Source organism: Sceloporus undulatus, chromosome 2 (genome assembly GCF_019175285.1).
Source record: "Sceloporus undulatus isolate JIND9_A2432 ecotype Alabama chromosome 2, SceUnd_v1.1, whole genome shotgun sequence".
Classification (NCBI taxonomy): domain Eukaryota; kingdom Metazoa; phylum Chordata; class Lepidosauria; order Squamata; family Phrynosomatidae; genus Sceloporus; species Sceloporus undulatus.
The window spans coordinates 333,957,976-333,981,953 of record NC_056523.1 but is presented as its reverse complement, the minus strand read 5'-3'; the positions used below and the strand labels follow the sequence as shown (position 1 = coordinate 333,981,953).

At 50.5% G+C, this 23,978-nt stretch overlaps 1 protein-coding gene across 1 annotated transcript in view; it reads left to right on the top strand.

Moving 5' to 3' along the window:
• Positions 1 to 23,978, top strand: part of TLN1 (talin 1) — a 47,845-nt gene that overhangs the window by 4,844 nt on the left and 19,023 nt on the right. Inside the window, exons 7-32 of the mRNA XM_042447872.1 lie at positions 98 to 225; positions 461 to 521; positions 1,605 to 1,709; positions 1,897 to 2,052; positions 2,521 to 2,622; positions 3,223 to 3,299; positions 3,476 to 3,656; positions 6,496 to 6,609; positions 6,734 to 7,051; positions 10,510 to 10,608; positions 10,789 to 10,839; positions 12,227 to 12,394; positions 13,951 to 14,245; positions 15,083 to 15,249; positions 15,533 to 15,661; positions 15,800 to 15,913; positions 16,602 to 16,715; positions 16,876 to 17,010; positions 17,437 to 17,565; positions 17,723 to 17,825; positions 18,088 to 18,296; positions 18,480 to 18,599; positions 18,954 to 19,151; positions 19,294 to 19,433; positions 20,825 to 20,918; positions 21,042 to 21,131. Coding sequence (XP_042303806.1) covers positions 98 to 225; positions 461 to 521; positions 1,605 to 1,709; positions 1,897 to 2,052; positions 2,521 to 2,622; positions 3,223 to 3,299; positions 3,476 to 3,656; positions 6,496 to 6,609; positions 6,734 to 7,051; positions 10,510 to 10,608; positions 10,789 to 10,839; positions 12,227 to 12,394; positions 13,951 to 14,245; positions 15,083 to 15,249; positions 15,533 to 15,661; positions 15,800 to 15,913; positions 16,602 to 16,715; positions 16,876 to 17,010; positions 17,437 to 17,565; positions 17,723 to 17,825; positions 18,088 to 18,296; positions 18,480 to 18,599; positions 18,954 to 19,151; positions 19,294 to 19,433; positions 20,825 to 20,918; positions 21,042 to 21,131 — 3,597 coding nt within the window. The remainder of the gene's footprint in view (positions 1 to 97; positions 226 to 460; positions 522 to 1,604; positions 1,710 to 1,896; positions 2,053 to 2,520; positions 2,623 to 3,222; positions 3,300 to 3,475; positions 3,657 to 6,495; positions 6,610 to 6,733; positions 7,052 to 10,509; positions 10,609 to 10,788; positions 10,840 to 12,226; positions 12,395 to 13,950; positions 14,246 to 15,082; positions 15,250 to 15,532; positions 15,662 to 15,799; positions 15,914 to 16,601; positions 16,716 to 16,875; positions 17,011 to 17,436; positions 17,566 to 17,722; positions 17,826 to 18,087; positions 18,297 to 18,479; positions 18,600 to 18,953; positions 19,152 to 19,293; positions 19,434 to 20,824; positions 20,919 to 21,041; positions 21,132 to 23,978) is intronic.

Below are 23,978 nucleotides of genomic sequence, written 5' to 3'. Positions count from 1 at the left end.
CCATATTGATGGGCGAGAAGAGCGTCCTGGCATGCCTCCTGGCTGGAGCTGGTGAGGATACACACCAATGGCTAACTGCTTCCCTTTACCCCCGCAGGCCCGCGATGACATCCTGAATGGCTCCCACCCCGTTTCCTTCGACAAGGCCTGTGAGTTTGCTGGATACCAGTGCCAGGTCCAGTTCGGGTCCCACAACGAACAGAAGCACAAGCCAGGATTCCTGGAGTGAGTGTCTCCCATCCCAGCCTGTTGCTCTGTACCACTCTGGGTGTACCCACAAACCCCCTCACCTGCAGAGGCCCCTGCATTTTGGCCATTCCCCATTCTGTCCTGTCCTACCTCCAAGCCATCTGGACTTGGGTCTCTGTGTGCTGGGCTTTCGTCTGTTCACCTGGCCCCCTAAGCCCCCCACCAATAACAGCTGCCTAATATCTCCAACCCCATTTCTCTTCTTTTCCAGCCTGAAGGACTTTCTGCCCAAGGAGTACATCAAACAGAAGGGTGAGCGCAAGATTTTCATGGTGAGTGGAAGGTGGGAGACACCCGGCGCCAACTCCTTGGGACCTCTTGAGATACTCTAGCCAAATACCCCCCTCACACACAGACAGACCCCACGCATTATAGTCCAGAAGAGAGTCATCTTCACATCACTTTGCTTATTATGTTTAGCACGTTCATCTGATTGTGGGCATAGAGTATCCAGGTTGTTCAAGTCTCTTCCAATGCACCTTCCTCAGAGGCCCCAGACGGAGCCATGCGGCTTAGTTCTTTTTTTAAAAAAATTGTTATTAAAATCCCTATGACATCAACAAACAACAGAAACACATAAACTTCCTCAGCTTCCATGTTCCCTGTTTCTCCTTTCTATATCTTACTTCAGATGGTGTGAACAAATAAAGTTTATTCCCCATAATTAATCATCACTAACTGTAGTTATTCCTCATTTGTGGAGATAAAATAAACTCCCTTGTCTATTTTGGCACCTCATATAACTATATATGATTACTAATCATACAATATAATTGATGTAGTTTATACCTAGTCAATCAATTCCTTAACCAAATCCTATTACAAAATTACTACCCCCGTCATGTTGCATATAAGATAATAGATGTCTCCACTCTGATTTAAAGTCATCCAAGATTTTCCCTTTAATTAAATACGTTAACTTATCCATTTCCATAAGGTCATATAATTTCATTAACCAAATTCTAGTCGATGGACCTTTTTTTGTTTTTGCAGTTAGATGCATGTACAATTCTTCCTGCTGTACTCATATAAAATAATAAACTTTCCAAAAAATTTTTTCCACGTACTTCTTTGTAACAATAGCTAACAAAAACAATTTAGGTCCCATGTAGCAGCGTTTGTAGAATTTCTTCCATTTGAAAATAAATCTTTTGCCAATATTTTTTTGCTAATTTTCTACCTCTCCATAAATGGTAAAAAGTACCTACTTTATTTCGCATTTCCAACTGTTAGAAATGTGGCCTAGTTCTGCCCGCACTACAACAGGGCCAGAAAGCCTTGGGGTGGGGGGCTGAAGAGGGGAGACCCTCATCGCTTTGGGGCTCATGGACTTTTTGTCTCCCATCTCCTCTTAGGCTCACAAGAACTGCGGCAACATGAGTGAGATAGAGGCCAAGGTTCGTTATGTGAAGCTTGCCCGCTCCCTCAAGACATACGGGGTCTCCTTCTTTTTGGTCAAGGTAAGGCACAGGGATGCCCCACTTGGCCAGGATGATGTCAAAGCTACCCCGCTTGTGTTTTTGCCTATGGGTGTGTGAGGTAGGGCAGACACTGGCTTGCTGGAGACTGGCTGGGTCTTTGGCCCAGAGCATGGTCCAGTCCTATCCCATGATGTGGCCTGTAACTTTCCCCCTGTTCTACCTGCAGGAGAAAATGAAAGGCAAGAACAAGCTGGTCCCGCGGCTTCTGGGCATCACCAAGGAATGCGTCATGCGGGTGGACGAGAAGACCAAGGAGGTCATTCAGGAGTGGAGCCTCACCAACATCAAGCGCTGGGCCGCTTCGCCCAAGAGCTTCACCCTGGTCAGTCCCATGTGCCCACCTGTCTGCCTGCCCACCTACCTTTCCACCTTTTCTGGTTCTTCTTTTCCTCCTGGTGCCCTCCACCTCTTCCTCCCCACACCTCGAGCCCCGTTTGGCTCCTCACTCTCAATAAGAATTGGTGGTGGCTTTCCTCTCTTAGGACAGCAGTTCTTAACCTGTGGGTTGCAACCCTTTCCCGGGGTCACCTAATACCATCGGAAAACACATATTTCCAATGGTCTTAAGAACTGAGACATGGTTGGGGTCACCAAAACATGAGGAACTGTATTATAGGGTTGCGACATTAGGAAGGCTGAGGACCACTGTCTTAGGGACTTAAGAGGGGAGCAAGGTGTCTCTTGGTTAGTCACTGTGACCTCTTGTGGGGTTCCTGCCATGTCACACCGCCCCTGCTGTCCCTTGCCTCCTCCCATGTGCCAATCTGCTGCTTCTGCTTTGCTGCGGCAGGATTTTGGGGACTACCAGGATGGCTACTACTCGGTGCAGACCACCGAAGGGGAGCAGATCGCCCAGTTGATTGCCGGCTACATTGACATCATCCTGAAGAAGGTGAGGTTCTTGCAGAGATATGGGGTCAGAGGGGCAGATCCACCTGGGAGTGGTGGGGAGCCACCAGGCAACCGTGGGTCAAAGGTCCAAGCCACCTCTGAAGGATACTGGGTGGGGAGGGAACGACGTAGGGATGGCCAGAAGGATTAGCCTCGTTGCCTTTCTGCCTCTGGCCGCCTTGGTCCAGCGTGGCCCTTTCTGCCTCCTTTGACTCTAACACTCAGGCCCTGGAGAGCAAGGACGGCCCACCCGTGGGCCATTTATTTATATTCTGGCCAAATAGGTCCATTCAAAATGGAGGGAAATGTCTGTTGTGACCACTGGCAGGGCATGTGGCAGCCTTTACTCCATAGTGAAAATCCTCATGAGAAAAGCAGCCCCTGTGGGAGGGCTCCCATCACCACCATCACTACCAGTACAGCAAATGAACTGGGAATTTCTGGCATTCTGTTGGGGGGGGGGGGGAATATAGTGTGGAACCTGCTATTCTGGGGTCTCTCTGCTGAGCTGGCAGAAACCTCGTGGCCACGTGGATTGGAGGTCTTGTCCCACAGTGGGTTAATGGACTGGTGGCCTGCCTGGTTCTTTCTTTGTCTTCAGAAAAAGAGCAAAGATCACTTTGGCCTGGAGGGCGACGAGGAATCCACTATGCTAGAGGACTCTGTCTCCCCAAAAAAGTAAGGCACCATTGGGGGGCATCCTAGCATGCCGAGGAGCACAGGGGTGAAGGTCAGCGGGCAACATGGCTGACCTTTGGGGATGGAGAAACACTTGGTCTTCAGGGAGGGCCAGAAGCAGTGGCAGGGCTCCTCCAATTTCCCCTTTCACCCCATCTCTGCCACTTGCCTTGCAGGTCAACAGTCCTGCAACAGCAATTCAACCAGATGAACAAGGCTGAGCATGGGTCAGTGGCCCTCCCGGCCATCATCCGCCCAGGAACCGGGGGCCCTGAGAACTTCCAGATGGGCACAATGCCCCAGGCCCAGCAACAAGTCACAAGTGGCCAGATGCACCGTGGGCACATGCCCCCTCTGGTAAGAAGCCCAATCATGCTAGGTGGTAGGTGTGTGAGCATGACGCAAGGAAGGGGTGTGTAACTGTGTAGATGTCTAGCTCTTCCCCACTACTCCTACTTGTCTTCTTTGGAGTCCTAGAGCCCCCCACTCCATCTGTTGCCACCCTTTTCACCCAGGACTTCTGGGGCTCTGACCCATCTCCTGTGGCCTCCTCTGATTGTGGCCTCTGGGTACAGGTGCAGAACCAGACTCTACATCCTCCTTCCCTTTCCCAACACACCCCCAGTGCCTGTACCCCGAAGTCATCTTCGTTCCCCCTTCAGGTGCACCTGTTGTCAGCCCCTCACAGCCTCTTTTCCCCACTCCCTATGCCCAGTCTGTGCCACAGGGTTCTGTCCTGGGCCCAGTGCTATTCAACATCTTTATCAATGACTTGGATGACAGAATTAAAAATAAGAAAATAAATTTATTTAAATCCCGCCCCTTTGAGGTCAATGGGGGCAGCTAAAGCAAAAAATACAATACATTATACATCAAAATTCCCTCCCCCCCTTAAAAAATTATTAAATCACTTATAATTAAACCAACAAATTAAACAACATTAACACGTACACATCAAGACAAAAACAAGCCAAAACAAACAAAACAAAACACGGTGGCATTTCCAGGGAGGAGAGAGAGAGTTCCTGAGGCCGGGGGTATCTATCCCGGAAAGGCCTGCCGGAAGAGATCCATCTTGACAGCCTTTTTAAAGCTGCCTAAAGATGTCAACTGACGGATCTCGTCCGGCAGGTCCTTCCATAGTCTGGGGGCGACAACAGAAAAAGCCCTCTGGGAGGCAGCCGAAAGCCTAGCTCTTTTAGGCTGCAGCAAATTCCTCCCAGAGGAGCGGAGTGTGCGGGGAGGATTATATGGGAGGAGGCGGTCCCTGAGATAGTTTGGACCCAAGCCATTTAGGGCTTTAAAGGTGATAATCAACACCTTGTACTGGGCCCAGAAACTAATAGGCAGCCAGTGGAGGGACTTTAATACCGGAATAATATGGTCCCTCCTAGATGTTCCTGACACTACTCTGGTTGCCATATTCTGCACTAATTGCAGTTTCCGAATCAAGCACAAGGGTAGCTCCATGTAGAGTGCATTACAGAAATCTAGACGTGAGGTTACCAGCGCGTGTACAACAGTCTCAAGATCCCTTACTTCCAGAAAAGGGCGCAGCTGGCATATCAGCCGAAGCTGATAACAGGCGCTCCTGACCGTCGCATTCACCTGATTTGTCATCAGGAGCGACGAGTCAAGGAGCACCCCCCAGACTGCAAACACAGTCACTAGAAGAGAGTGTGACCCCATCCAGGACTGGAGGTTGCAACCTAATTCTTGGTTTCGGGGCCGCTACCGTGAGCACCTCTGTCTTGTCCGTATTCAGTTTCAATCTGTTTTCCTTCATCCAGCCCATAACTGCTTGGAGACATTCACTGAGAGAGGAGATGCCATTAGAATTCGAGGCCGACGAATGAGACACGGAGAAATAGATCTGGGTGTCATCAGCCTACTGATAACACCCAGCTCCATAACGCCGAATAATCTCACCCAGCAGCTTCATATAGATGTTAAATAACATTGGGAATAGTATAGCACTCTGTGGAACCCCACAGGTGAGTTCCCTTTTACTGGAGCAGCTGTCCCCGAGCATCACCCTCTGGGACCTGCCCGAGAGGAAGGACCGGAACCACTGCAGTGCAGTGCCTCCGATACCTAACCCCTTCAGGTGATCCAAGAGGATGCCGTGATCTATCGTGTCGAAAGCCACTGAGAGGTCTAGGAGCACCAAGAGGGTCACACTGCCCCTGTCGATGCTCAGACACAGATCGTCGGTCAAGGCAACCATGGCAGTGTCAACTCCAAAGCCTGTCCTGAAGCCAGTTTGAAATGGGTCTAGAATTGGGGGCATAGTTATCAAATCTGCAAATGTTACCAAACTAGGAGGAGTAGCTAATACTCCAGAGGACAGGATCAAAATTCAAAATAACCTGAATAGACTAGAAAGCTGGGGCAAAGCTAACAAAATGAAATTCAGCACGGAGAAATGTAAGGCACTGCACATAAGGCGGAAAAATGAAATGCACAGATATAGGATTATGGGGGACACCTGGCTGAACGAGAGACTTATACATGCAAAAGGGATCTAGGAGTCCAAGTAGACCACAAGTTGAACATGAGTCAACAGTGCGATGCAGCAGCTAAAAAGGCCAATGCAGTTTTAGGCTGCATCTCTAGATGTATAGTGTCTAGATCAAGGGAAGAAATAGTGCCACTGTATTCTGCTTTGGTCAGGCCCCACCTGGAATAATGCTGTGTCCAGTTGTGGACACCACAGTTTAAAAAGGATGTTGAGAAACTGGAGCGTGTCCAAAAGAGTAAAAATGGTGAAGGGTCAGGAAGCTGTGTATGTTTAGCCTGGAGAAGAGAGGCTTAAGAGGTGATATGATAGCACTGTTTAAATAGTTGCAGGGATTTTATATTGAGGAGGGAGCAAGTTTGTTTTCTGCTGCTCCAGAGAATAGGACACAATGGAGCAATGGATACAAGCTCCAGGAAAAATGATTTCAGCTCAACATTAGGAGGAACTCCTTGAGAGTAAGGGCTGTTCGACAGTGGAACATGCTCCCTCAATAGAGTATAATGGAGTCGCCTTCCTTGGAGGTCTTTAAACAGAGGCTCAATGGCCGTATGTCAATGGGGTTGCTTTGATTGAGAGTTCCTGCATGGCAGGTTTGGATCAGATGGCCCTTGTGGTCTCTTCCAACTCTATGATTGTATGATTCTATGGTTCATCCGCCTCCTCCTTGCCCCACAGACGTCGGCACAGCAGGCCCTGACTGGCACCATCAACTCCAGCATGCAGGCTGTGCATGCAGCCCAGTCCAACCTGGATGACTTTGAGACGCTACCCCCACTGGGACAGGATGCGGTGAGTACGGCATGGGAGCATGTCTGGTGGTAGGATTGGCTCCTGGGGTGTACCCAGGGGGACCCTGAATGCCATTTTTCCTCCTCCACTGAGTTTCTCCTCTTCTTCCTCAAACTCCTTTCAGGCCTCCAAGGCCTGGCGCAAGAACAAAATGGATGAGTCCAAGCACGAGATCCACTCCCAAGTGGACGCCATCACGGCCGGGACAGCCTCCGTGGTGAACTTGACTGCTGGGGACCCCGCGGAGACTGATTACACGGCTGTCGGCTGCGCGGTGACAACCATCTCCTCCAACCTGACCGAAATGTCAAAGGGGGTCAAGCTGCTGGCCGCCCTGATGGAGGACGAGGGGGGCAACGGGCGGCAGCTCCTGCAGGCGGCCAAGAACCTGGCTGGAGCCGTCTCGGAGCTCCTGAAAACAGCCCAGCCTTCCAGTGCTGAGGTGAGAGGCAGTGATGGAGGGGAGGCGGATGTGGGGAGGCTGGGGGATATGAGGCAGGACAGGCGGGCAGCTCAATCCCAGAGTGACCCACAAAGCGGCCTTCCATATAGATATTTTAAGGGCTGTGGGGTTCCTCTGGATTTTGGGATGGACGTGAAGAAGGGTTGGGGTGCTGGAGCTCCTCCATTGTCCATATCCTGCCCGTTTGCAGCAGGCAGAGGGTCAGCTTGATTTCGGGAAGTGGAGAGGGACAGGGACAATGTTAAGTAGCATGACTCTGAATGCCTTCTGGGGCAGATGTCAGTCTAGAGCAGGCCTGCACAACATATGGCTAACTGGGCTTCCTCTTTCCCATCCTGCCCCCTTGATTTCAGTACAACACACTGCTGCTAGGATCATTTTTTCCGCCTGCCATTATGAACATGTCACTCCAATATTGTCATCCCTTCACTGGCTCCCGATCCCGTTCAGAATCCGTTATAAGTTGTTATTACTAACTTGCAAAGCCCTTCATGGTTTGGCGGCCACCTATTTGTCAGCACTTGTTTCCCCTTATCTTCCTGTTCGCTCTCTGCGCTCTAGTGATTCGGGGCTGCTGATTCAGCCAAGGATTTCCTCCGTTCTTTCTCCCAGGCTGCCCTCTGTTTTTGGAGTCTTTGTCCCATGAATTCACAGACCACCACCTCTCTAGACTACTTTAAGTCTAAAGTAAAGACTATGCCATTCAGGGAAGCGTTCCAACTTTCATTTTGATTTTTTGTCCATATTATTTGTATTAATTTATAATTTTATAGTATTGTTTTAACCTTGTTATAATAATATTTTATTAACTTTATAATCTTGTTTGTGGCTTTAGATTGCGCTGTTGGCAGGCTTTTTTTATTTTGGATTGTTTTTCTCTTTTGTAAAGCGCCATGTAAAGCCTATGGCACTATATAAATAATAATAATAATAATAATAAGGCCTGGAGGCTGCACATGGCCCACCTAGCAATTTCCAGCGGCCCAGGAGGAGGTGGCACAAGTTCCTGTGAGATGTGTGGTAGCTAAGGCCTCCCCAAAGGAACTGAACCCTTCCCAGAAAGCATCTGGCTCCATCCTCAACGCCCTTCCCCTTGTGTGTCATGTCTTCTTAGATTGTAAGCCTGAGGGCAGGGAACCGTCTAATTAAAAGATTGCATGTACAGTGCTGTGTAAATTTACAGCGCTATATAAATAAACTTAACAACAACAACAACAAAACAACAACAACAACAATAATAATAATAATGGCCAGCCAACGTCTCAAGTAAGGTTCACAAGCCTCCTCCACAGTCTAGCCTTACTCCCAAGCTCTTCTTCACCATCCATCCTTCCAATGCCAATGCTGCTAAAAAATAATGCCCAGCTAAATGGACGACAAAGAAGGAGAAAAAGAAGCTAAGCAAGCATTTAAAAACCCTTGTAAAAGGAACTTTGCTGGCAGAGGCCGTCTACATTGCGCCCGCGGCATATGCAGGTGCATTATATGCGGCTTTCAGCTTACGCTTAAGCCATGCAGCAATGCAGTAAATGGCACGCGCATCGCCATGCCCAAGCCCCATTATATTCAGTGGGGCTCGAGCATATGCATAATTTAAAAAGCTAGTTATAGGAGTCTACTTTAATTTTCTACTATCTGCACTTTAAGGGGAAATGTCCCATGCGCTCATATGAGAAACAGTCACATTTCAAACATGATTTTGGTGTACGATAAACTGATTGCTGACAAGAACTGTAATACATCTCATTAAGTAAATGCTGGAAACAGTAAAAGAACCTTTAAAATGTATTCAAACTTGTACCGCATAGCAAAGTAATTTTTTAAAATGTTAATGTGATTTCATGATAACTAAAAATCATAATAAGCATTATTTATTAATATTATTATATTAATTAAAATTCCTTTTTTATAATCTAGTTTATTTGCAAAATAGTTTAACCATTCATTATACCTTTACTTGGAAAGCAAGTCGCTAAAAACCTATTTGCGACCTGAAGAACTTTAACCTATTTTAATTTTTGGCCCTTGCCTACTTCCAAGTGGTGCAGGTCTGGTCTAGAAATTGTGGGCTGGGGACTGGGCTGGGGTCTCCTCTGTTGGAGCAGCCTAGAAAAAAAGATGCATTTCCTTAATCTCAAGCTCTGACCTTTGTGGAAATGTAGGGCTGACCCCACCCGACCCCATCCCCACATGGCCTCTGTCCCCTTCGGACGCCCTGTGCAGCCATGATGCTCCCATGGTGGATGCAGCCCCTTTGCTGTCCCAGAGCCTTTGCCTCAGAGACGGAAGGAGAGCTACGCTGCATTAGGCCCAAGCAGACCTCTCCCTTGTCCAGTGCTGGGCCAACTGTTTGGCCAGTGGGAGGATTTGGGAATCATAGAATCATATAGAGTTGGAAGAGACCCCAAGGGCCATCCAGTCCAACCCCATTCTGCCATGCAGGAAATCACAATCAGAGCATCCCCATTGACTGATGGCCATCCAGCCTCTGCTTAAAGACCTCCAAGGAAGGAGACTCAACCAAAATCTCAGAGGAAGGAGTCGGTTCCACTGTCAAACAGCTCTTACTGTCAAGAAGTTCCTCCTAATGTTGAGCTGGAATCTCTTTCCCTGTAGCTTGAATCCATTGCTCCATTGTGTCCTATCCTCTCAAGCAGCAGGAAATAAGTTTGCTCTTTCCTCAGTATGACATCCCTTCAAATATTTAAACAGGGCTATCACATCACCTCTTAACCTTCTCTTCTCCAGACTAAACATCCCCAGCTCCCAAACTCTCTCCTCATAGGGCTTCATGGTTTCCAGACCCTTCACTATTTTGGTGGCCCTCCTCTGGACATGCTTCAGGTTTTCAACATCCTAGTTCTGGAATCCAAAATTCAAAAACAATATTCCAAATGAAGCCTGACAAAGCAGAATAGAGTGGGACTATTACTTCCTTTGATCTAGACACTATACTACTATTGATGCAGCCTAAAATAGCATTGGCCTTTTTAGCTGCTGCATCGCACTGTTGGCTCATGTTCAACTTGTGGTCTACTTGGACTATTTGTTCGGTCCCTTCCTCCTCATCCTCCTCCAGGGATGTGGGCCTGTTTGGTTCTGAGTCCAAGGATGAGAACAATGGGCAAAGCGCTTCCCCCCAACACATGCCCCTTAGCCATTAGCCAGTAGCCTTGAGCTGTGCCAGGAGCTGGTCAGCTCCATCATGTGGCTCTGGTCAGCTTTTTGGGGGGTGGCCAAAGGGAGAAGAAGAACAGCTGGGAAAGGTGCAGGCAGAGAGAGGGAATGCCAAGGGAAGGTGGTGCTGGGACCCCTGCAAAATCCCACCTGCAAAGTAGGGTAGTTGCACAGATCACACCCTGAAGTGCATGTGTGTGTATACGTCCAAGCGAAGGGTCTTTTCCTCCATCCCTAATACCCCTCTCTCTTCCTTCCAGCCTCGGCAGAACCTGCTGCAAGCAGCGGGGGCAGTGGGGCAGACTAGTGGGGAGTTGCTCCAGCAGATCGGGGAGAGTGACACGGACCCCCATTTCCAGGTGAGCCATGGCTGTCGGGTGAGGGGCTGATGCTGGATGGGCAGGGACCCTCCTGGGACCCTAAGCACTGTTGCTGACCAAGGCATTCGCCATCGTGGGATTGTATGGGACGGAGGTGGGCATGGGCGGAAGAGGGACCTGGGCCCCATAACCACTCTTGTGTTGCGGATTCACGTGCAGATGGTGGAGAACCGGCGCCTTCAGACTCTGTCCACTCCTGACCCAAAGACGGTAAAGGGCCCTGTGGCTCTCCACCTGGCCTCAAATCAATGGCTCGCTGGGCTGTGCTTTCTTCTCTTGGGTTGGGCTCCCTCTGATGTGCCGGCTCTGTCTTGCCCAGTTTGGAGGCTCTCAGAGGATGCCATCTTCGAAAGGGCTCAGTCCCTGGGGTACAGCCAGTCCAGGGATGTCCCTTCTCTCACCTCTGGCAGCAATGGCCAAAGACTAGCAACAAAGTGGACATTTACCAGGCTCTGGTGGGGGACCTCTCAAGGGAGCTTGCTTGTAGGACTCCATGCCACCTGATGCAAGATCCTTTTGGGAAACTTTTGTGTAGACAGACCGCCACATCTCTAACTTCGCTCCCCCAATTCCAGAGTATAACTTGGAACAGTTGCTTTTTTGGATGATAACTGCCAGCATCCCTCTCACTTCTCATCCAGTAAAGTACACTTGTTCCTCCATATTCGCTAGGGTTAGGGGCACCAGACCCCTGTAAATATGGAAAAACTGCATATAATAAAAACACCACGTTTTTACCTGAACTGACACCTTTCTAGGTCCTCCAGGGCAACTGTGGTTAACGTCCAACAGACACTGACCATACAACTGCACTGGAGGAGCTACAAATGCCTCTATAGGAATCTCTAGGTCCTCCAGTGCAACTCTGTGGTCAACGTCCGAAAGACACTGAATGTCGAACTGCATTGGATGCCTAGTTGAGTATTCCCTCGAAGAATCTCTAGGTCTTTCAGTGCAACTTTTAGTTAAAGTTGACCATAGAGTTACAGTGGAGGACCTAGATATCTTAGAGAGAACATGTTAATCAACTCCACAAATATCAAAGCCGCAAATACAGTATGGAGGAATGAGTATAACTTCTTAGTTCTGCTTCAGAGGTCCTGTTGTGTTCCACATCGCCACCAAAGCAGGCAAATGTCCCCGCAGACTGACTGACCACACCCCTCTCCTCGCCTTTTCCGGCCGCATGGGCTCTGGACCTGTGGGCTCTTGGTGTTGGGCTTGGCGCATGGCACTCTGGGCCTGTGATTGAGGCCAGAGACTTGGTGATGGTGGGGTGAAGCCTTCCTAGGGGCAGAAGAGGGCGTGTTGTTGATGATGTAGGGGGTGTTGGTGGCTTGAGAGTTATGGGGTGTTGTGGCAGCACCAACTGGACAATGTGCGTCTTCATGTGTGTGTGAGTCGAGGGAGCTTGGAAGGGGTGGCCAAGTGGCTATCACCCAACCAGGGTGGGTGCCTTTGTGTGTGTGAGAGTGTGGCAGGGAGGCAAGATTGGGTTCCCCCTGGGATGGAGCGGGTTCTCATGAGTGCTGCCACTACTACCGCTGCTGCTACCACTGCCCTTGTCACTGTCCTTCCTTCCTTCCCTGCTCCACAGGACATGCTGATGCAGCTGGCCAAAGCAGTGGCCAGCGCTGCCGCCGCCTTGGTCCTGAAGGCGAAGAACGTAGCCCAGAAGACAGAGGACTCAGCGCTGCAGACTCAGGTGATTGCGGCGGCCACCCAGTGCGCCCTCTCCACCTCCCAGCTGGTGGCCTGCACCAAGGTGAGTGGCGTTGGTTCCTCGTGGTCCTTCGTGGCATGGCGGGGCTGGGCATGAACACACATACCTTCTGGGTGCGGCTTTGCCACTGTTTGGGATCAGAGATCCCTGGCACAGTGGCACCGCTTTCCTAGGGATGGTTTCCCTGTCTGCCTTCCACTAGGAAGGGTACATGTGTGTTGCATGTATGCTTGTGAAGGCCTTTCTCCTCCTCTTCCTCTTCCTCCTTCTCCCAATCTCTGCTGGGAATTGTAGTTGCCACCCCGCTAATTTCATAGAATCATAGAGTTGGAAGAGACTGCAAGGGCCATCCAGTCCAACCCCATTCTGCCATGCAGGAAATCACAATCAAAGCATCCCCATTGACAGATGGCCATCCAGCCTCTGTTTAAAGATCTCCAAGAAAGGAGATTCCATCAAAATCTTCAAGGGAGTGTGTTCCACTGTCGAACAGCCCTGTCAGGATGTTTCTCCTAATGTACTGGTGGAATCTCTTTCCCTGGAGCTTGCATTCATTGCTCCATTGTGTCCTATTCTCTGGAGCAGCAGAAAACAATATTGCTCCATCCTCAATATGAAATCCCTTCAAATATTTAAACAGGGCTCTCATATCACCCCTTAACCATCTCTTCTCCAGGACCTGCGTTACTTGAAAGAACACCTCTCCCTACATAATCCTCTCCACACTCTCAGAATAACTGGGAAGAACCAACTAGAATTATAAACAACTAGATTAGTTTCAACTTCCCAAAGAACCTTTATCACAGCAGCTCCAAAATTATGGAAAAGCCTCCCAGAAGAGACCCGTCTTATTACCTCCTTCGATGCTTTTAGAAAGGCAGTTAAGATGGATCTCTTCTGGCGAGCTTACCCACCTGACCTCATATAAGAAATACTGTTCCTTCCTTCCTTGAATCTGAATATTTCCACTATTGACTTTGATAGAACTGTTTTTAACAAAATTAATAGTTAGTTCTTATTGTAATTTATTGTTGTGTCTTGTGTATTTCATTGGGTTGTAATCCCGCCTCGATCCATCTGAGAGAGGCGGGAAAATATAATTTATTATTAACATCCCCAGCTCCCTAGGTCTCTGGTCAGAGGGATTGGTGGTTTCCAGACCCTTCACCATTTTAGTGGCCTTCCTTTGGACACACTCCCATTTCTCAACATCCTTTTTGAATTGCCCAGAACTGGACACAATATTCCAGGTGGGGCCTGACCAAAGCAGAATAGAGTGGCACTATTACTTCCCTTCATCTAGACACTATACTTCTATTGATGAAGCCTAAATTGCATTGGCCTTTTTAGCTGCCGTATCACACTATTGACTCATGATCATTTTGTGGTCTACTTGGAGTCCTAGATCCCTTTCACACGTACTTTCATTGAGCCAGGTGTCCCCCATCCTGTGTCTATGCATTTCACTTTTCCTCCCTAAGTGCAGTACCTTACATTTCTCCATGTTGATTTTCATTTTGTTAGCTTTGGCCCAGCTTTCTAGTCTATTCAGATCATTTTGAATTTTGATCCTGTCCTCTCTCCCTCTTCCATGACAGGTGGTAGCTCCCACCATCAGCTCTCCCGTCTGCCAGGAGCAGCTGGTGGAGGCTGGGAAGCTCGTGGCCAAGTCCGTGGAAGGCTGTGTGGACGCCTCCCATGCAGCCACCACCGATGACCAGCTCCTGAAGCAAGTGGGGGTGGCTGCCACGGCCGTGACGCAGGCCCTCAATGACCTGCTGGAGCACATAAAGCAGCACGCCACAGGCGGGCAGCCGATCGGGCGCTATGACCAGGCCACCGACACCATCCTCAACGTCACAGAGAACATTTTTAGCTCCATGGGGGACGCGGGTGAGGAACTGGTGGGTGACAGGAGGGCAGGAGACATACATACATGGGCAAGCTGCAAGATGCCTTTGGCGCAGGGAGGGGGCCAGCCGTGGTGCAGAACCTGGAACAGTAGAATGGGATTTGCCTTCCCCAGAAAGCCCTATCTTACAATAGAGCTTCCTTCTGAGATTTTGATGGATCTCCTTCTTTGAAGGTCTTTTAAGCAGAGGCTGGATGGCCATCTGTCAGTGGGGATGCTTTGATTGTGAGTTCCTGCATGGCAGAATGTGGTTGGTATGAATGGCCCTAACGGTCTCTTCCAACTGTATGATTCTAAGTATTCCCCAGTGTTTCTCTATAGGCAACTATGGTTTCCCTAAGGGGAAATATTCCCCAGTGTTCCCTTTTGGCAACCATCATTTATCTATGGCCAAGTATTCCCCAGTGCTTCTCTATGGGCAAGTATGGTTTCTCTGTGGCCAAGTATTCCCCAGTGCTTCTCTATGGGCAAGTATGGTTTCCTGAAGGAGAAATATTCCCCAATGTTTTCTGTGGGCAACTATGGTTTCTCAAAGGGCAAAGTATTCCCCAATGTTTCTCTATGGGCAAGTATGGTTTCTCTGTGGGCAAATTCCTGACAGTAAAAGATGTTAGACAGTGGAACACACTCCCTCAATGGAGTCTTGTGGAGTCTCCTCCTTTGGAGGTCTTTAAACACAGACTAGATGGCCATCTGTCAGGGATGCTTTGACTTGAGAATTCCTGCATGGCAGTATAAGGTTGGACTGGATGGCCTTTGAGGTCTCTTCCCACTCTGTTTCTCTACTATTCTGAGCTCAATTTGCTCTCTTCCCCCAGGGGAGATGGTCCGTCAGGCCCGGATCTTGGCCCAGGCGACCTCCGACCTGGTGAACGCCATCAAGGCTGATGCTGAGGGAGAGACGGACCTGGAGAACTCGCGCAAGCTGCTCAGTGCGGCCAAGATTCTGGCAGATGCCACGGCCAAGATGGTGGAGGCGGCCAAGGTCTGTCCCGGGGGAGGGAGGGAAGGAGTGTCAGGGTAATAGCGGCGGCTGGGGGCTGTGCATGAGTCCCTGTCCTGTGAGCCTCAGGCACCCCTGGCCAGATGTATGGGCTGGGGCCAGCAAGGTGGCATCTCAGCAGACCTGATGTTTTCTCCCTGGTCCTGATGCTGGCTGCAGTCTGGGGGTGGGATGGGAAAATGGAGCAGCGCAACGGTGGCAGAGGCAGTGGGCGCATAGAGATACAGGAGAGGATTTTCTGACGGCCCCCCTTGATGTCCGCCAGGGGGCTGCGGCCCACCCAGACAGTGAGGAACAGCAGCAGAGGCTGCGGGAGGCGGCTGAGGGGCTCCGGATGGCCACCAATGCCGCGGCCCAGAATGCCATCAAGAAGAAGCTGGTCCACAGACTGGAGGTCAGTGGCTGGGGGAGACCAGGGCAGTTCACATTGCCTGAGACTGCTCCCTTGGCTTCCAGAGCCCTGCCAGGCTGAGCCAGGAGCGGAAATGGCCCCTACAAAACTGGCCTGACACCTCCTCTTCTTTTCCCCCAGCATGCAGCCAAATTGGCCGCTGCAGCCGCCACTCAGACCATTGCTGCTGCCCAGCATGCCGCCACGACCAACAAGAACCCATCTGCCCATCAGCAGCTGGCGCAGAGCTGCAAAGTAAATGGGAAAATGGGAGGGAAGCTGGGGTGGGGTGGGGTGGGGTGGGAGAGGTTATCCTCCCTTTTCTTGGCAATGCCAGGTTAATCACAGGCCTGTTTTAGCTGTTTGCTGCATACTGCGATGGTTTTAGCAAGGCAGGGCAGCCCTGCAAAGCAGTCTTCCTTGATGGTGGTGGGGTAGTCCAGGGTCACTTTACACTCTTTGCCCCAGCTTGTGAATTTGGTTCTCTGTGGGAAGGGCTGCTTGGGCTGAGGGGCAGTGCCAGGACCAGGTTCTGCTTGGTTCCCGCTAGCAGATGCACCGTGGGATTGTAGGCACCTGGCCCCAAACCTGACTGAAGCCTATGCATCTGTCCATGCCCCTTCTTTGCCAAATCTTCCCTGCGGGGTTCTGCATAGGCTCAGTGCAGGACAGATGCCAGTGGAGCCCAGAGGGAGCCAGGGGCCCAGGGAGCAACTGTCTGATCCCAATCCCTTGAGGGCTGCTGGGCCCCTTCATAATCTGTGTGTTCAGTGTTTTGGGCAGAGAAGGGTCTAAGCAGCCTGGAGTGGCAGGCCATGCCTGATGTCCAGCTGCATCCAGCTGGTGGGTTGACTTTTATCTCCTCCTCCTCCTTCCGGGGAGAAACGGAGCACCCTTCCTTCCTCTGAATGCCTTTCCATGGTGTTGTCTCTTCCTCCCCCAGGTTGTGGCTGAGCAGATCCCGATGCTGGTGCAAGGCGTGCGTGGCAGCCAGGCCCAGCCAGACAGCCCCAGCGCCCAGCTCTCCCTCATCGCCGCCAGCCAGAATTTTTTGCAGGTGAGCAGCCCTGGCATTGAGAAAAGAGCTCCTACCTCACAGTGATGGTGGTGTGTGACTTCAGCGCATGTCCTTCTAAGTTGTGCCACCCCAGGCAGGAGTTTGGGACACCTTTTGGAAGAGTCTTCCTTACTGCTTCCATTTTCTGTTTTTTCTGCAGCCTGGCGGAAAGATGGTGGCAGCTGCCAAGGCCACCGTGCCCACCATTGCAGACCAAGCGTCCGCTATGCAGCTCAGCCAGTGCGCCAAGAACCTGGCTGGGGCGCTAGCCGAGCTGCGCACTGCGGCTCAAAAGGTAAGGGGAGCCTGCTGCATCCTGTGCCTGGCCCGTCCCCACTTTGCCCAGCAGGTGGTCACCTCCATACCATCCCCACTGGTCATGCTGGACAATAGCCACTAGCTCTGCTCCCCCTAGCCATGAATGGGTCCTTACAGGAAGACAGCCTTTGGCCTGGAGGGCCCAGAGGGCTGTTGACCGTTGGTAGACTTTTCCTCCTCCTCCTCCTGAGAAGGAATCCCTGTTTAGACCCATTCAGGGCCAGTGGCCCCCATTGCCCCCTCCCTTGTGTCGCTAAAGCCCATCCAGTTGCTGCCTGAAGGGCATTCGTTTGTCCGCCTGGCCAGTCCGATCAAGTGGGCACAGTGGATGGAAAGGCTTCTTAGAAGAGGGGTGCATGGGGGAAAGGGGGTCCTTTCAACACATGTACACATTTTGCACCAGGCACAGGAAGCCTGTGGCCCCCTAGAGATCAATTCGGCCCTCAGCCTGGTGCAGAGCCTGGAAAGAGACCTTCAGGAAGCAAAGACAGCCTCCCGGGAGGGCAAGCTGAAGCCCCTTCCAGGGGAGACGGTGAGTGGACAGGGGGCACGAGTGGGAGGGGGACGTTGGTAAGCAGAGGGGACCGGTGGGGGTTCAGGGAGGGTGATGGAGCCTTGCTAACTGGGGACGTGATTCCGGGAGAACCACTGGAGCTGAACAGGCCTCTTTCCGACCCTTTCTGCCCCAGATGGAGAAATGTGCCCAGGATCTGGGAAACAGCACCAAAGCTGTCAGCTCTGCCATTGCCCAGCTGCTGGGGGAGGTGGCCCAGGGCAACGAGAACTACACAGGTACTTATGGCACGCTACATGTATATGGGTACCTGTCCCCACCCCCAGTACTTGCCAAGTACCTTTTGGTTACCAAAGGGGATTGATAGTGTTGTCATGGGCAGCTGAGCTCAGGAGCTGGGCTCAGACTGTCAGCCAGCCCCTTTCTTCCTCTTCCTACTGCCCCAATACACATATTCCTCCTTGCCGTCTGGGAATCCTTTTCCTGCGGTGGGATGCTCCAGCCCCAGCCTGGCCTCTTCTCATTTTCCTGCCATCACAGGGATCGCGGCCCGGGACGTAGCGCATGCACTGCGCTCCCTCAGCCAGGCGGCGCGGGGCGTGGCAGCGAACACGGATGACCCCTTGGTACAGGCAGCCATGCTGGACTGCGCCGGTGACGTCATGGACAAGGCCGGCAACCTGATCGAAGAGGCCCGCAAGGCAGTGGCCAAACCAGGAGACCCAGAGAGCCAGCAGCGCTTGGCACAGGTGGGTCCTCAGGGCAGCCCCAGCTCCTCGCCACCCTGCCTGCCGGGCCACGCCAAGATGACCCTTGCATGAAGGACCATGCCCCCCCAGGCATTAGTCCATCTTTGCTGGGTTGCCCAGCAAGGGTCCAATCCTTCCCACCCAGAATGGGAGGCTGAGCCCTGTGGGTTTTTTTTCTGGCAGGTGGCCAAGGCCGTCTCACAGGCCCTCAACCGTTGTGTGAACTGCTTGCCTGGGCAGCGGGATGTGGATGCCGCCATTCGCACCATTGGCGAGGCCAGCAAGAGACTCCTGGCAGATTCAGTGAGTAGTTCCCTTCTTGTGGAGAAGAGAGATGGGATGCTGAAGCGGGGCAGGAGGCTGCAAAGAGATTGGTGGAGTTTGGGTCACTCCCCTTGAGGAATAACGTCAGGTTAAAGTTGTCTGCCCTCTGCCTCAGTCATGGGTTTTGCCTGGCAGGCCTCAGAGGTTGCTTCCTGCTCTCCCATGGAGGGTTTTCTCTTACAACTCTATAATTCTATGATTCCTTCTACTTCTTGTGGCATGCACAGACTTGCATTTTTGGCCAGCTAGCATCCCCCCCCTTCCACTCACATGTCTCCCCTTGAATACCAGCACGCTTTTCTTACCTTCTTCTTCTCCCATCTTGCTCACCAGTTCCCACCGAGCGCCAAAAACTTCCAGGAGGCTCAGAGCCAGCTGAACCAAGCGGCAGCCGGCCTCAACCAGTCCGCCAACGAGCTGGTGCAGGCCTCACGGGGCACGGCCCAGGACCTGGGCAAGGCCTCGGGCAAGTTCGGCCAGGACTTCAATGAGTTTCTGCAGGCCGGCGTGGAGATGGCCGGCCAGTCTCCAGTGAGAGCTGCTCTTTTGTGGTGGTGGTGGGGCCTTTAAATGGGGTCTCTATGGTTGGGGCCTATTGGTGGCAGTGGGGATGGTCGGAAGGGTATTGGAAGTTGTGTGTGTGTACTCATAAGGCCCTTTCTGCCCCTCATAGTCCAAGGAGGCCCAGGCCCAGGTGGTGTCCAACCTGAAGAGCATCTCCATGTCATCCAGCAAGCTGCTGCTGGCCGCCAAGGCCCTCTCGGCCGACCCTGCTGCGCCCAACCTCAAGAACCAGTTGGCAGCCGCTGCCCGGTACTGTACACTTGTCCCTCCGTGTTCACAAGGGTTAGGGACACAAACACCTCGTGAATATGGAAAAAACGCAAATAACAAAAACACCATGTTTTTACCCGAGAGGACACCTCTCTAGGAATCTCTAGGTCCTCCAGGGCAACTCTGTGGTCAACATGCGACATCGACACTGACAATAGAACTGCACTGGAAGAGCTATAAAGGCCTAGTGGAGTGTTCTCTCTAGGAATCTCTAGGTCCTCCAAGGCAACTCTGTGATCAACATCAGACAGACACTAACCATAGAACTGTGCTGGAGGAGCTACAATTGCCTAATAGAGTGTTCTCTCTAGGAATCTCTAGGTCTTTCAGTGCAACTTTTAGTTAAAGTTGACCACAGAGTTGTGCTGGAGACCTAGAGATTCCCAAAGAGAACATATTAAGCAAATCACTGAATAATCAAATCCGCAAATATCAAAGCCGCAAATATAGAGGGATGAGTGTACTCTACTCAGGTATTTGGGGTGATAGGAATCTGGCACTGAGGCCTTGTATGGGATACTGGGTGAAGGAAGGAGGCTTTCCCTGCCTGAAGGAGGCCTCTCCAGCCCTTCTGTCCACTTGGGCTCATGTTAATAAATTAAATTAAAGTTTTATTTTTGCCCCAAAGACAATCGAGGCAGCTTATAATTAAAACAAGAACATACATACCCCATATTCCAACCATTCCCTCCCTCTCCTAAAACATCAATTAAACAGAAGAAAACGTTAAAAGCAATACAGTTAAAATAATCAGAGACAGGCAGATGGGGTGCAAGTAGTGGGGTTATGAATTCAGCTGGTGGTTTGCTATTCAGTGAAAGGCCTGCCAGAAGAGATCCATCTTTATGGCCTTTTTAAAGCTGTTTAAGCTGGTAATATGATGGATCTCCTTTGGCAGGCCATTCTATAATCTGAAGAAAAGGTTCTCTGGGATGTTGCCATTAACCTGGTCTTTATAGGTTGCAATAAATTCTTCCCAGACCTGAGTGCATGGGGTGGATTGTACGGAAGGCGGCGATCCCTTAGATAGGTTGGACCTAAGCTATGTAGAGTTTTAAAAGTCATTACCAACACCTTGTACTGCGCCTGGAAACTAACAGGCAGCCAGTGAAGCTATGTTAGGATGGATATTATGTGGTCACTTCTAGGTCTCCCAGTGACCAACCTGGCTTCCATGTTTTTAACTAACTGAAGTAGGGTAGCCCCATGTAGAGCACATTGCAGAAGTTGAGTCGTGAGGTTACCGGCGCATGTGCCACAGTTTCCATGTCCCCCAGTTCAAGGAAAGGGTGCAGCTGGCGTATTGGCTGAAGTTGTTAACAGGCGCTCCTGACTATTGCATTTACCTTTTCTGCCCACTCTTCTTGTAGCGCTGTGACGGACAGCATCAACCAGCTGATCACCATGTGCACCCAGCAAGCGCCAGGCCAGAAGGAGTGCGACAATGCCCTGAGGGAGCTGGAGGTGAGGCGAAGCGACAGGGGGACATGCCATGCCGTTCGCCCAGATGGGCTGGACCTGGTCTTGGGGGTGGGGTCTTGGGGGTGGCACGCTGCCCTAGCTCTTTCCTCTCCTGTTGCCCTCCAGACTGTCCGAGAACTCCTGGAGAATCCCACCCAGGCGGTCAATGACATGTCCTACTTCAACTGTCTGGATAGCGTTATGGAGAACTCCAAGGTGAGCCAGACTGGACTAGGATTTAGGTCTGATTTTCAAGCTTCCCCGTGACTCAGAGAGTGGTGGCGTCTCCTTCCTTGGAAGTCTTTAAATAGAGGCTGGATGGCCTTCTGTCAATGGGGATGCTTTGATTGAGAGTTCCTGCATGGCAGAAGGGGGTTGGATTGAGTGGCCCTTGAAGTCTCTTCCAACTCTAGGATTCTCTGATTCTTTGATCCTATAACTACTGCTTACTTGTTGAAAACAAACCATGAAAGAACTCAGTACACTTGTCCCTCCATATTCGCTAGGGTTAGGGGCACAAAACCCCCATGAATATGGAAAACCGCAAATAACAAAAAACACCATGTTTTCATGTTTTTACCTGAGAGAACACCTCTCCAGGAATCTCTAGGTCCTCCAGGGCAACTCTGTGGTTGATGTCCAACAGACACTGACCATAGGAAGCACTACAATGGCCTAGCAGAGTGTTCTCTCTTGGAATCTCTAGGTCTTTCAGTGCAACCTTTAGTTAAAGTTGCCCATAGAGTTGCACTGCAGGACCTAGATATTCCTAGAGAGAACATATTAATCAAATTCGTGAATAATCAAATCCGCAAATATGGAGGGGTGAGTATTTGCAAACGCTTCTCTTCGCCTCACTGAAAAGCACATTTACCCAATTATTCTATTAATTTTTATGTCTTTTGCTTTGTTAACTTTACTGTTGTTATAATTGCCATGTATTTTTTGTTGTGATTTGAACCTGTGTTGGGGGACTGGGAATTCATTGGATTGTAATGTTTTCCTTTTCTTTGTTGATAGCTGTTATAATAATCATAATAGATTTATTTTATTTATTTTTCTAGCCCGCCCAATCACGAAGAATCTGGGCGGGTTACAACAGTAAAATGCATCAATTACAATAGAGTTAAAAAACTCAAACCCTAGACCTACCACCACCCCCATTCCCAGTACTAAAACAGAATTAAACAGTAATAATATTAAAACATTTAAAACATTAAAAACATTAAAACATTGAACAACCAAAAAATAGGCAGAAACATTGGCGGGGGGAAATAGACAAATGAGGGGACAAATATCTCTATATCTGGGGAGGGTAACTAAGTTGGAAAGGCTGCCGGAAGAGATCCGTCTTGAGTGCTTTTTTAAAAGCTGTGGGAATGTGACGCATCTCCTCCGGCAGTCGTTCCATAGTTTAGGAGCAGTAGTAGAAAAGGCCCTCTGGGAAACTGATGTTAGCCTAGATTATTTTGGCTGTAGTAGATTTCTTCCAGAGGACCTTAGTGTGCGGGTCAATGGACGATAGGGAAGAAGTTGTTCCCTCAAGTACTCTGGGCCCAAGCCATGTAGGGCTTTAAAGGTAATCACCAACACCTTGTACTTTGCCTGGAAACTAATAGGCAGCCAGTGCAGGGACTTCAAGACCGGTGTTATATGGTCATACCTAGAAGTTCCCGTGATCAATCTGGCTGCCATATTTTCTACCAACTGAAGTTTCCGAACTTGGCACAAGGGTAGCCCCAAGTAGAGCGCATTACAGAAGTCCAATTGAGAGGTGACCAGTGCATGTACTACTGTTTCCAGGTCCCTCGGCTCCAGGAAGGGGCACAGTTGGCGTATCAGACAAAGCTGATAGCAGGCGCTCCTGACTGTCGCATCCACCTGAGCTGTCATCAAGTTGGAGCGACGAGTCAAGAAGCACCCCCAAACTGCGGACAGAATCCTTCAGGGGAAGTGGACCCCATCCAGAACTGGCTGACACAACTCCATTCCGGGATTCGGGGTTCCTATAGCAAGAAACCTCCGTCTTACCGGGATCAGCTGAGTCGATTTTCCCTCATCCAGTCCATTACCAGCCGCAAGACAGGCATTCGAGAGGAGATTGCCATCCTTAGTCACTACTTCAGTCGAGACAGAGAGAAGTATATTTGGGTGTCACAGCGTACTAGTAGCCACCCCACCCCATGTCTCGGATGATCGCTCCCCAGCGGCTTCATGTAAATGTAAACAGCATTGGGGGACAGGATCGCACCTTGAGGGAACCCCTGATGTGAGCTCCTCCTTGGCGAACAGCTGTCCCCCAAGCGACACCATGCGGAAACCTGCCCGAGAGGTAGGATCGGAACCACATGCAATGCAGTGCCTCCAATACCCAACTCTCTCAGGCGTTCCAGAAGGATACCGTGGTCAATGGATCGAAGGCCGCTGAGAGGCCAAGAGCACCCAGCAGGGTCACACTTCCCCTGTCGATGCCCAGACGGAGATCATCGACTAAGGCGACCATGGCAGTCTCCACCCGTATCCCGTCCTGAAATCCGGTTTGAAATGGATCCAGAAAATCCGTTTCATCCAAGAGTGCTTGTAGTGGATTGGGTGACGCTCTCTCGCATCACCGTGCTCAAAAATGGTAGTAATGAGACTGGTCTGTAGTTCTATCTATCCAGGTGGGTTCAGGGAGGGCTTTTTTTAAGCAGTGGTTCTAACTACTGCCTCCTTGAGACAGGGGAGCCAGGAGCCCTCCCTGTGCGAGGATGCATTCATTATGTCGTTTTCAGCATCTCCCATGATTTTTTCTCGCCCCCTGGATGGCCAGCCAGGATGGGCAAGAGTCGTTGCTTTTTCAACTACTACGAAGAAGCTTGTCCACATCCCTCAGTACTATTACCGACTCAAATTGATTCACATTCTAAAGCAGTAATGGCGGAGGGCACTGGATGCCATCTCTATGTAGTCTCTGTCCTTAACAATTGGCATGCCAACGATCAGCTCTTATGCCGAGAGATTTTAGTCTGCAAATAATCATGAAAAGCGTCACAGCAGCCTTCAGTAGAAAAAAAAAAAAAA